At 29.2% G+C, this 14344-nt stretch overlaps 1 protein-coding gene across 1 annotated transcript in view; it reads right to left on the bottom strand.

The window, feature by feature from the left end:
* Positions 1-9719: 9719 nt before the first annotated feature.
* The window catches only part of LOC112211672 (uncharacterized), a gene marked incomplete in the record, with an annotated part of 19025 nt that continues 14400 nt past the window's right edge, over positions 9720-14344 (bottom strand). Inside the window, 4 exon segments of the mRNA XM_067051520.1 lie at positions 9720-10246; positions 10378-10451; positions 13908-14019; positions 14113-14344. Of these exon segments, the coding sequence (XP_066907621.1) occupies positions 9816-10246; positions 10378-10451; positions 13908-14019; positions 14113-14344 (849 nt within the window).

Genomic DNA, 14344 nt, shown 5'->3' with positions numbered 1-14344 from the left:
TTCATGAACGATTTTATTTATAGTACAATATGTGTGCCCAAATACAATTTGGTTTTTCTCATCAATCATTCTGTTCAGTAAATAAAATATTGTTATCCAACTTGTAAAGTGACACAATCTGTTACATTTTCTTTTTGTTAATTTATTAAAAATTATTAATAAATTAATTTTATTGTTATTAAAAATCAAGTAACATGTTATAAATTATTTAAAGCAGAACTAAATTAACACTTACTCTTCTCAACTAAACTTATGGAAGTGCGTTTTGACGTTATTTTGATCCTTTAATAGTATCTGAATTGATCAAATGATAGCATTTTTAATTCTTAAATGTTTTTATTCCTAGCTATAAGAACTAACAGCAAAACCGGTCCTGACCGTGAAATTTATATGTCTTAAGTATGCACAATGAACACCTCTGGCTTATACACAAGCTTCTTGCATTAATCTATAAATAGTATGCTGTAATTGTAGATAATTTTCAACTGTTTTTACAAGGGAATTTTTCATTATCCAATCCAGTTTCCTCTTTGACAAGCAATAAATATGTTACTAAAGTGAGATATTCAGAAGTTACAAATCTGGACTTCCTAAAGACTTAATGAGATTAGGGAATGTTCTTCAACCATCATTGAGTTGATCGAGCCTTGGGTGTAGGGGGAATCATGCTGGAAAACAGTGTTCTCATGCCAAGAAAGTGCTGTGCAGGGACTTCACTGTGGGCTCCAGAATACCCTTTAAACGTGAAGTTTTGTATTACTATCATAGTACATCATCTTGTACTAAACCATTATCAGGCTCAGATAATACCCTCATTCCACCCTTTCATCTTGAGCTTTCCAGGTCTTGTCTACTTATACTTTTTTCATTCTAAAGTGAAAGAATTTAAAAATTTTCTGCTAGAAATACTGCATGCTGTAATTTACAACTGATTACAAGGTTTGTACAAGCTAGAGGTGGCCATTTTGAAATATCTATTTTTATTTAATCATTTATACATAAGATATCTTGTATAAATAAATTTCACTGTCAAACTTCAATGTAAGAGAAGTTATATCTGCACTAGGTAAATTATAATGCCCATGTACCAAGGTTTTGATTAGAAATATATTTTCTAATCTTAAAGAAACATAATGAAACGGTTTATACTCCCAAAACATGCTGTAATGTATCTCAGCCTGACCTCTTACTATCCTAATTGGTCAGTTTTGGTATACAAGTTAATTTAATTTTGTCAATTAGATTTAAATAGTTTTACTTTCTAACACATTTAGTGAACTGATAGGAAGTTATACCCCTCGAGCAAAAAAAAAAATTAATTGCAATTTTTATCATATCTATAATAAGGATTAATCGAGGAAGGGGGAAATGTTTTTATATTGTTTCTAGGAAATACATTAATATGGTTCTGGAACTGTGTGCACTTCTTGGCTAAGAACAAAGTTGGCAAACCCGTAGAAATTTTAACAACTTAAACATGCCCTATATTTAAGTTATTACCATTTTTTAAATTTACATTTATTCATTTTTTTATTGTGTTGATGTTAACGTTTTTTAATCTAAAATTCAATGAACTTTGAATAAATGTATAATTTGGCATTGTAAAATGATGAAGTATATCTAAAAACAAACTAACGAACTTACTCTCATGAAGTCTTGAAATACAATTTAAAATTTAATTTTTCTGAATCTGGTAGATCACTGAGAAAAAGTTCAAATGATCCATTCCAGTTAGATAATCTTCAATTGGAAATTACCAAATGTTTTGTGTAGGGTTGAATAGACTCATTAATAATAATGAAGTAACATACATCGGATGGCATATGAAGCTTGATGCCAAAAACATTTAAGTGGTTTCTGTTCTACAGGCAATAAAAGCTAGATTTTAGTTCCTCTTCCACATGTTTCCGGCTTTTAAACAGTTTCATTTTTTTTTTAAGATCAGGTAATATAATCCTTGAATCCTAAGCTTGGTACACCGTGATAATATTTTTTTTAAATTTGTATTATGTTTTTGTGACTGTAATGATAAATGTTTTGATTATAATATAAACAATTATTTAGGTATTAAAGATGCTATTAATTCATCTATTTTTAAGTGTTTCTTAAAACTAATAGGTATATCTCTTCTCTCTTGGCCTAAACTGCTTTTTAATAATTTTGGATTATAAATAGGCATGTATTACTGTACACTCTTAGAGGCTCCAAGACTATTTAAACATTGTTATCTTATTTAATGGAAGTAGACTGAAATAAGAATATTTTTCATTTATATTTATTTACTTTAATAGTCATTTTTTCATACAGTGGATGCCCTCTTACTGGACCCTTTGTGACAGGGCACACAGCTGAATAAGAAAGTGAATGGACTGATAATCTGTTTTTTCAGGTTACTAAATTGAAAAAAAAAAAAAAAAATTAGTGTGTATTAATTTCTACTTATTCATTGCATTTATTTATAAGAAAAAAATTGAATCAATTTTTAGACTATAAACTGTTATTTATTCGAGTTACCGATGCGAACTTGAATTGTTGTATTTTCTTTGCCTTGTTTTTTTATGTAAGATATTAGCCAATGATTTTATGCATTGGGGTTGAAGTATTTCTGCATGAAATTTGATAATCATTGTCAAGAGAACTCAGTTTAGCTTATCCTTTTATGTAAACCAGTGATTTTAGCTTTAAAAATTATTATTATGGAAAGAAACTTTTAACTTCTTAATTCATAATAGACTATTTATTTTTAATACCTTAATAACAATTAGTTTTCTTTAATTGTTTTAATTCTTAGCCTAAAAGCAAATTACTTAGCAAGATAAGAGTGAGAATATAGTAATTAATGTTTTTTAGAAGTAGAATATATTTCTCATTTGAAAATTGGTAATGTGGCCCTGTATATTTATCCATTAAGAGAGTAAGTATCCACTGTATACACGTATATATACTAGTCTTGATGTATTACTAGTATTTTTGTTAGCTTGTGGTACAACTAATCAATTTTTTGGTTTATTAACAATATAAAGAAGCTGTTTTAATTAAACTCTAAGTATTTATTTTTTAGTAATTTTTGTATTTTGTATTACGTAATGGGCAGATAATGAAAACTTGTTATTTTTTATAATACTGACTTCTCCATTTTCTTTTAATCCTCAGTCTAAATGTTTTATTAGTTATTTCCTTTTGTTTATATGTCCATTTTACATAGTAATTTTGTCATTCATGCCAGCTAAATGAGCCTAGAGTGTCTAATATAATTAGTACATTTCCCTTGTCTTTTGTAAAACTAGATCATACTTCAGCTCTGTTTTGAATGAACTTTGAAATGAACTTATCATGGGAACATGTTTTAAATTTCAATTATGGTTTTATTTTACAATCATATTTTTAGTTGTTAAAATATTTTTTTTTTTTTTTTTTTTGGAAAAATGATTACATTTTTAATTGATATAAATTTAATTATATCAGTTCTTCCTCTTGCTTTTTAATTTTATATGATATGAAATCTGTAGAGTTTTAAACTGCCATTTTTAATATTAAAATGCTGCAGGTATATTCAACATATTACTGAATGTGGTATATTTGAGTTGAAGATAGATTCTCTAAATTATTTGGAAAAGATATTGTATGGTTTCATAAAATTTCTCAGTTAATTTTGGATTAGAATAGAATAATTAAAAAGCAAGTTATAGGCAATAATGATTTACTCTTTGGCTGTAGTTTTATTGAGTTTAAATAGATTCATGCACGATATTGATATCTCTGTTGGACAAGCTGCAACAATAATTGCAATGGAATATTAGTATTATAGTTAAAGCGCTGATGGTTGGAGGAGATAACTAATAATGATTTCCCTTGTTTAAAATTATAATCATTAAACTAAAAATAATTTTTTTTGGCCCTTGACTAAAAACAAAAATATATTCAGCAATATTGGTATCTCATATTTGTCCTATTTAGTTGTTTTTATTTTTGTATTTTTTTTTTCAGATCTGTTAGATAATTTTATATGTTTTATTAACTTTTGAGGATGTGGATTTGCACAATAAATGATCTGAAAATAAAAGAAAATAGTCATCTATCAAAATGATTGACTTATCCTTATTTAATCATAAATTAATTCAAATAGTGCTGAAACTTGTGTTTGGGCGACTTATGTTTCTTTTTTTTTTAATTTATGGATTTCATTATAAGATTAATTTTCTCTTTGTTAGTCATTATATTTATTCACTTCAACATGTGATTTAGTTTCAGAATAAGAATCAGTTTTAGGTTAATGAATTTTCTGTTGTCAATATTTTGTATAAATTACTAATGTCCTTTTATTGATATGATATATGAAATTTATTAGATATAATGATTTGATTTAATTAATTATTCATTAATGAACTGATGTTATACCTTTATTGTGATTATTATTGAAAATTATGGAGTTTTAAGTTGATGAATTTTAGTGATTTTTTTTTTTTATATTTCAATAGTGATTTATTAACGAAATTTTAGTATTTAATTATAACCCTATTCTAATTTGAACAATTGATTAATAAGTTTGTAGTTATTATGTCACCATTGTGATTTAGTTACAAAACAATATACTATTAGTTATTGATGAATTCACTGGACCCAGTAATTTTGTGATGATTTCCTTGTTTATTGTATTGGAAATATTTTAATGTAATTGCTGCCATTGTATTCAGTATTGTAGAAAATCATAACTTTCTTGTGATCTTTTTCATTCATTTATTTATTTAATTTATTTATAGTGACTCTCAACTTGTCCGACACTGACTTTTTTATAATATGTAAACTTTTGCCAAGATGTGCGTTTATATTTTATATATGTATATAGATCTACATTTATACAAATATATCTTATAATGCATTATTTATTTGAAGTTATACTTTAAATATCACTAAAAAATTGATTTAAGTAAATGTACTCATGTGATTATATTTAAAATATTATTGATGAACTGAAGTTGGAAATTGAGATCACCGTTTAAATTTCAGTAATCTAAGTTATACTTATGTAATTTGATTTTGAAGTTAGTTTTTACTTACTATATTGCTTTTATAATGTTTAAGTTCATAACTTGTATTTACTCTAGTAGTATTAAGTATATATTCTTTATATACACTTCCAAGTGGCTGTAAAATTCTCTATTGAATTTTTCAGCTTTGTGCCTTAAAAAATATTACTTATTTATATTATATTTTATTATAAATTACTTTTGTTTGTTTTAGAAACTCCTTATTCAAAATATCAAGTTTTATTGATAAATTGATAGCAATGAAAGAACTAAAAGTTTTGTTTAAAGATTATCAATTAATTAATTTAAATCTAGAGTAGAGTAATGTCATTGTAAAATAATATTTTTGAAGCAAATTGAATCATTTCAAGGGTAATATTTTGGGTACAAAAATTTTTCTTTGATAAATTTAGTGTTATAATAAAATATTGTAATGGCTACAGTTTTCATTTATCGATTCATTTTTACAAGTTTCAGCTTATGGTTCTTTTTGCCCTTAATCTATTTAGATGCAAGAATTATAGGACTTTGTGGTGTAAATAAACATTGAAGGATTAATTAAAAATTAAAGTTAAATCAAAACATAAATCATTAGTAAAAATCAAATTAAAACATTAATTATCACAGCCCAGGATAATTAATGAAAACATATTATTTAATCTGCCATTAAGGTTTAGGCTTATCAAGTAACTGGTTTACCATACCACTAAAACGTGTGCAATTTGGTTAATGCTGTTATTTTGATTTAAATTTTTTTTTCTATTATATTTTTTCAAGTTATTAAATTAACTTTCAGTCGATGTTCTAATCTATTTTTCTAATTCTTGTATTATTAATAATGACTTTAGTAATAAATAAATCTATCTGATTTAATGGTAGTGATTTATTCTACTTGGTAGGTAGGTTAGGTGTGTATGTCATAATATGAAAAATATCTTTTCTCTACAGTAGTTGATCTTATATTGTTACTTAGTTTTGTGGTAATTCTTAAATTATGTCCAAAAAAATATGATAACTTTTGAATCATATAAATTAAGATCATTTGATGAGTAATAGCAGTTTGAAGTAACTAAAAAAGATTTTTTGACTGCAGTAGTAAATTGGTGGAGCTTCAAAAGATCTTTGAATCTATAATCACAATTTGAAATAACTTTATAAAAATTTAAACCTATATTAGCAAACTTGAGTATCATAGAAAAGACCTTTGAATTTAGAGTTGCTTAAAAATATTTCTATATTTCAATGATTACAATTTTTTTTGTAATCTTGAGCTTAACAAGAATTTTGGTCCATAAAAGCAATTCGAAGTTGCAAAAATATCTTTGAATCTGTAACAGTAATTTAGTTTAGCTTAGAAACGTTCCTTTGAAACTAACTTTTAGTTAACTACTAACTAACTAATACTAATAATTTATTATTCTTTTATAATTATGTTTCTTTTTTTTAATTTTTAAAAACTAGTTTGCTTTTGTATCAAAATAAATTTTTATATTTTAAAAAATACGTTCAAGAGCTCTAAATAAGAAATGTAAGAAAAAGTCTCACCCGTGGCCATCCGGTTAAAATCGACCTAGCGACTGATTTAAAACCCACAATTCTTCTATACCCAAATCTATTATGGATCAAACAATTCCTTACAAAATTTATTGTCATCAGATGCCTCCTCCTAACACACATAAATATGTCTTTCCCTCAAGTGCTTTATCTCTAAGAGGCTATATTGTGCACAATAATTCTATGAAGCAACTATCACATGGTGGTATATGAATCATAGACAGCTCAAACACAACATGAAACTAACCAAGCCTAGTTTTTAAGCTAAACGTTCCTTTGAAACTAACTTTTAGTTAACTACTAACTAACTTTTTAGAAAATTAGCATAAGTAACATTAGCACCAGAGAGCTTTACTGCGCTTAATTTGTACCTACTCAACTTGAAGTTAAATGAGCATTATTTCATGTAGTGGTTAGGAATGAAAGAAGAAAACACTGATGGGAGACAGGATATACTAGTAAAATTGTAAACAAAGAGGTAAAACTAGGTTTGGTTAGTTTCATGTTGTGTTTGAGCTGTCTATGATTCATATACCACCATGTGATAGTTGCTTCATAGAATTATTGTGCACAATATAGCCTCTTAGAGATAAAGCACTTGAGGGAAAGACATATTTATGTGTGTTAGGAGGAGGCATCTGATGACAATAAATTTTGTAAGGAATTGTTTGATCCATAATAGATTTGGGTATAGAAGAATTGTGGGTTTTAAATCAGTCGCTAGGTCGATTTTAACCGGATGGCCACGGGTGAGACTTTTTCTTACATTTCTTATTTAGAGCTCTTGAACGTATTTTTTAAAATATAAAAATTTATTTTGATACAAAAGCAAACTAGTTTTTAAAAATTAAAAAAAAGAAACATAATTATAAAAGAATAATAAATTATTAGTATTAGTTAGTTAGTAGTTAACTAAAAGTTAGTTTCAAAGGAACGTTTCTAAGCTAAACTAAATTACTGTTACAGATTCAAAGATATTTTTGCAACTTCGAATTGCTTTTATGGACCAAAATTCTTGTTAAGCTCAAGATTACAAAAAAAATTGTAATCATTGAAATATAGAAATATTTTTAAGCAACTCTAAATTCAAAGGTCTTTTCTATGATACTCAAGTTTGCTAATATAGGTTTAAATTTTTATAAAGTTATTTCAAATTGTGATTATAGATTCAAAGATCTTTTGAAGCTCCACCAATTTACTACTGCAGTCAAAAAATCTTTTTTAGTTACTTCAAACTGCTATTACTCATCAAATGATCTTAATTTATATGATTCAAAAGTTATCATATTTTTTTGGACATAATTTAAGAATTACCACAAAACTAAGTAACAATATAAGATCAACTACTGTAGAGAAAAGATATTTTTCATATTATGACATACACACCTAACCTACCTACCAAGTAGAATAAATCACTACCATTAAATCAGATAGATTTATTTTTGACAGATTTTTAATATTTTTGACAGAAAAAGTTATAAAAAGAATCAAAATACAGATACATCATATTATAAGAACATAAAACTAATCTTTAAAAAAAAAATGCTCAGTCTGAAGAAATCTCTCGTGCACAACTTGTGCAAGTGAACACCTATGACTGAGACATATCGGTCTTTTACACTGGTGGTAATTCTTTTTTGTTTAGAATGCCTGAATATAACCCAAAAATTTGCATAGAATAGTATTCATGCGGCACAGCAATGAAGTGAATACAAGAAAAGAAATATTTTTATCACTAAGACCAACCTAACATACAATTATAGTATCCAAATATAATTCATAGTAAACAATACTTACCTGATGAAATTCCTGCATCTTCCAGCCTACATTTCACTAGTTCTGCTAATGTTTTCCCTCGAGGAAAAAACATTTTTATGGATTAAATATACTTGTCGCACGTGACAAAAATCCTCACAACTTGAATATTTTTATAGCAGCCTTAGTCATAAGATAATGCCTCATTAGAAGGGTATATTGTTAGGTAAAGAGGGCTGGACGCGCACCCAGAGCTGCTAGCGTGGTGAGGGGCGAGGTATAGAAGGAAGTGTCTGTGAACTAAAGATTCCAGGAAGATGGGAACCACAGTCTCCTTCTAGTTCCAGACCAGAAAAATTGAGAAATTCTCACGCAGTGACTAATGATTGATTAAGTAACTAAAAACAGTCATTAACTACAAATCGTTTGCGGTTACTTACGTACCCAACTGCTGTGAAACAGCACCTTAACTGATTTTGTAAAGGATACAGTTGTGACAGAAATGAGCTCACTTGATTTTTCAGAATGAAAACATAAGTTGGATCATACTTTAATGTCTGTCACAACCTCTAGTGTTCCTGTCCCTAATGAAATATTAATCCTTTCTTCTGTTAACTTATGTAGCAAGAGAAGCGAGAAGTTCAACTACAATCCACCAGAGCGCAGCACCTCGAGCCTCACCGAAGCTCTCAAATTTATATATTATTCTATTTTATAAAGACATATTGTTATTTGTACATATTACTAATTTTTGTTCATACTACTTATCAATTTGATAAAATAATGAAAAAACGATACCAAAATAAAGCACGGAACTACCTCAAGCAGATAAGACTGCTTCTCGGTCACAACTTTATGCACTAGGCCTTTAAATAAGGGTCTTAAAGAACCTCTAATTGTTCACAAAACACAGATCCACAGCCCCTATTTGAGATAGTTTATATAATTATGTTTAAATAATTAATAACGTAAATATATCTTTATTAACTTTAAATGTCACTTATAATTTTTCTCCAATTTGATCGGCTATATCAGCCATGTTTTACCATTTGTCTTCTTCCGCGGGTGACACTTCACAAATTTCTTGCAAGTGTCTGAGGTCAACATTCAATTTTCAATAATTATAACCTGAACATCAATGAACCTCTTCTACAACTATAGTTCATGTTGTCCCAGCAAAAGGGTAATTGTAGTATTCTGAGGTACCATGATATTATGTTGAGAAAAAAAAATAGGTGTTCCTCAAAAGAAATACTATGCATGTAAGAGTTTATCATTTCATATATTAAACTTTTTATAATTAAGTTAAGTATATGAGAAGTTTTAGATGACAATTAAGTAGATATCTGTTAACTAAACTCATACTTTATAGTTGAAATAAAGAAGTGAAAAATTCATTTTTGCGAAAATTTCTATCGTTTGAAGTTTATTTGAGTATTAAAACACTGAAAAAATATCGTAAATATAACTTTATTAGCTTTAAATGTCAATATTTTTTTCTGATTCCCTTGGTAAAGGAACTGCGATTTGTTGGGGATCGCAAGGTACGATTTCTGGGGGGGCAACACAATCATTAGAGTCATCATATCCCCCGAATGGATTAGCTTCCTCTTGAGCTGCTTCATCAAATTCGATATTTGCAGTAGGAAGCAAAAATTGATCAACGAAGGATAGCTCTTTCACATTTTCAAAGTCTAGAGAGCTTTCACTCTTATCCTTCCATCCAGCACCTGTTTGTGCTTCGAACTGTGCCATTTCATCTGCAAAATCCTGTTCAGGTTCTGTAACATCCGGGTAGGTATCATCTTCTATCGGTTCACCCCATGATTCAGAGCTTAATGGTTCACCCGGTTCGAAAAATCCTTCAGGACCACATGGGGAAGAATGTTTGAAGGAAGGGCCTCCTTTACCTTAAAAAAAATAATTTATTTTAATTTACTATCTATAAATCATAATAGTAAATTAGAGACAACATATCCTTGTTTTAAATTCATATTTGTGGATTGGCAGGCAAAGAAACCTTTAGAAATTGGAGACTTACTTGCTGGTGTATGCTCTTGTCCTGGTAATTCCTCTATCACTACATTATGGCTCAAGATATTAGCAGCCTTTTTCCTACAAAAAAAAAATAAATAAAAATTAAGTACTTACATTTTAAAAAGAGGAACATAAAATAATTATATTAAAAAAATCATAAACAAAAAAAGGGAGAAACAAAGGCAAAAGTCATTATACAGACAGATAAGTCATTAATTAATTGATTTAAATCACGGAGCATATAAAGAAATACTTATTAAATTAAATTAACCTATACAGATATTGTTAGGTGTGAAATATGGGAGAAAGAATTATCTCTCGAGATAAGGCTTCTGGTTTCTATTTTTTTCATATTTTTATGGCATTTGAATTTATTCATTATTGGGGATGGGATGAATCTCGTAGAACTATTACGCAGAACAAATATTAAAAAATTTGGAACCTTTTATACCATTAACTTAAGTAGATCTTTCATTTCTTCAAAGCATCTGTGAAAAGAAAATAGAATGGTGCCTCCGAACCTGATACTTGTTATCTGACGTGGCTTAAATTCTAGGACCGTCAGTTTCTATTCAATTGTCTCGGCCGATTCTGTAGGGTGATGGCTCTTGATGACTACTGTTGTAGTTTTATCTTGCTTTAATTGGTATGTATAGTATTCTGCCTTAGTGAAAGTTAAACATTTTACTAGAAGATGATTTACAAGAAGAGAACCAGGAATTCTCCAATACATCAGTTATACTGATCTTCAAGACCTTTAATATTCACAAAGAACAGTGATATTGTATTATTTACATTATTCCAACTTCAAAACTCAATTGTCTTATTTTAACAAACCAAAATTATAACCCCCTTTCGGCCTAACCCTATATCATCAAACTTTGATTATAAATTATCAGTATTAGAGGCTTTCTTTTCTTAATGTTTAATTTATTTTATTAATTTTAAAAAAACAGTCCACAGCACTCCCATTCTGATAATAAGACGGGGAATATTTTAATTAAACAAAAATAATAAAATCGATCGGCACTAATGGACTGAAATTGCGAAGGACAACTAAAAACTTACACAAAACACATCCAATCGTTTCAGTCCCAGGTCTTCCGATCAATCGTAAATGCTCCTTACTGTGTAACCAACAATACTCTAGATCATTACCTTAATATCCCATTTGCATCAGACCTTATTAAATCACAATTTACCACATTCCGTGATAAACTCTTTCATCATCCTAATCCTCTAGCACAATTTCTATCTTGTCTAAGCCATCCCTACAATCCTCCTCGAAGGTTGAAATGGCAGTGGCCCAGAGACCTATTATAAATAATTCAATTGGAGTTCTGGCAATGCCAGATTCTCCACTTAAGTCCTAAGGGCCTGTGGCTAGCGCCCTCACTCGTCGTCAGCTGACTTTTTACCAGTGACGACGCTATTGAAAGAGAAGCGCCGGGATCTTCCGGATTCTTCCACAAGTGGATGAAAAGTTCGATTCGGAGTTCCTCAGGCTGAATTTAAATAGGAATAATTGTGTTTAAGATGTTATTTTAGTTTGAGTTTAATTTTGGTATTTATTATTATTTTTTCTTCTATTTCTTATTTTGTTATTATTTCATCATCATCATCATCATCAATCTGCGCGACAACCCATTACTGGGTCCTGGTCTCCTCAAGCAGCTTCCACCAGTTTGTTATTATTTAACTAATATATTTCTAAATATGGTGTGAATAAGCTCTATGGTCACTTTTACCATTCGTCCATAGCCCAGTCTTACCAGTTTTTTCTAGCAGGTCTTTCTGTTATTTCTATTTTGTATTTTGTTTGTTTCTATTTAGAATTTCAATTAAAAACACAGAGTAGAAATAGACAAAATCGAAATAACATACGGACTACCAGCTAAAAAAAAATGTTTACCTGTTGAAAAAACCAAAGCATACCTACCTCAATTTCAAAAACCCATTCAGTTCAGGCACACACCTAGAGTTAGTTGGAGCACAATATAGTATAAATATATGTAACAATGTACAATATATGTAACTGACAATTGTAAATAGTATTTTTATTAATCAATGTTTTAATTGTAATATTTATTAATCATAGGTTACGCTATGTACTTGTAACTTTATAGTAATTAGTCGAAGAAAGTATTTGTTCTAAAAAACTGTTCTTTTCATTGCAGGGTATGACTATGCAAAAAATAAAGTTGTGAAACGTTGTATTATTGACTGATCCTCAAGACCCACAAAAATACATATACTTACAATAATAAAAAAAAACTTATCAATATATGTCAAAGCCCAAAAGTTCTGTTTGTTTTTTTTTAATTTAATTTAATTTTACTTCCAATTGGGTTTTTATTTTTGTTAATTATAAGTTTATTTTCTATTTATTTTAACCGCAAGTTACTTTATACTTTCAAAACAATGTTGGGGAGAGGGGTTTTTCGCGACTGAAAAACAATTATCTTCCAAAGAGCAAATGTTCGTTGGTTCCAGAGATTAAAAAAAAAAACTAAGGATCTGAAAATAATTTCACTAAAAAAATAAATAAACGATAGTTAAAAATTAAAATAATAAAGAAAATTAAATGATAATATAATTCCTTCCAAATGATATACAATTTAATAAAATCAAGAATATAAACAAATGAAATAAAAAAAGTGAATTGTTCTGTTGTTACAAAACTAAAATAAAATAACGATTTGTGAAGTAAAAAAAACTATTTGGATATATATACAAAACTAAAAGAATTTGCTATACACGAAAAAAAAGAAGATAATCTTCTACTGCTTGAGTTGGTGAGAAAAAAATAAGGAAGCACGATGAAGAGAGAAAAAAGAAAAATAGTCACTCACAGGTGGCCGGGGAGGAGGGGGGGGGGTTCGATATTCGCATATCGATGACATCTCTCATTTCTTATCTCATCCGAGATTTTTTTTTCGGCCAAGACTCCCATTGGAGTCCTATACTGCCTAACCAGGGTTGGTGTGGGGGTCAAAGATTATCGTTTGTGGGACCGCCACTCAATAAATAAAGTCGACGCCTCAGGTCGGATTCGAACCTGCACCACCAATAGACATCAAATTAGTAAGAAGGTGTCTTAATCACTGAGCTACGGGCCTTCTTATCCGAGATGAGGTTGTCGAGTCGATATGAAATTGGATATAGGGTGATGGTCACTCGTAAAACAGAGCCCCGAAAACAAGTAGTCTGGTGAGTTAGAGCACCAAGTGGGTCCAATGCCTGATAATACTGACTGCAGACTGCCCATATCAGTCGGTATCCTACTGCAGTTCGTAATGTTGATATGTACGTCTTGCTACACCACAACAAACCTCCTTATTTACGTAATAAATTCTTGAATATAAATTTAACATATAAGTAGCTTGTAGTTGAACAAATAAAAATAAACTTATAATTAACAAAAATATTTAAAAAAACAATTGGAAGTAAAATGTAACTATACTAAGAAAAAAACAAAACAAAAAAAAAAAACTGGACTTTTGCGCTTTAGACATCCATATATTATTAAATTACCAGAGGCTGATTGCTGCTTCGACTAGCTCACGAGGGCCATATGGATCTCCAATTCTTTCGGTAATTTCACTTGCAAATTCTGCATCATTGGAATAGATATTCGATTCAGCATCTAAAATGAAGATTTTATGGAAGTTGTGAATTAGTTGAAAATGATGAACTAAATTTAAATAGAATAATAAGATCAAATTTCTGCCATACATACCAAAAACTGGTGTGGTGCTTCTTGGGCATGGTGACATACTAGTTCTTCCTGGACGTGATGGTGGTGTTCTCCTTGCATATGGTGGTGAATCACTCCTCCTTGGACATGGTGATGAACTCTTCTCTGGACATGGCGATGACGTAGTTCTTGGACATGGTGACGAAGCTCTTCTTCGACATGGTGATGGTGAACTCTTTCTTCGACGTGGTGTTGAAATTCTCCATGGAAATGG

This window comes from Halyomorpha halys, unplaced genomic scaffold (genome assembly GCF_000696795.3).
Source record: "Halyomorpha halys isolate HHAL.00 unplaced genomic scaffold, Hhal_1.1 Scaffold1256.1, whole genome shotgun sequence".
Taxonomy (NCBI): domain Eukaryota; kingdom Metazoa; phylum Arthropoda; class Insecta; order Hemiptera; family Pentatomidae; genus Halyomorpha; species Halyomorpha halys.
Note: the sequence above shows the minus strand (reverse complement) of the source record. Positions and strands in the feature narration are given on the sequence as shown.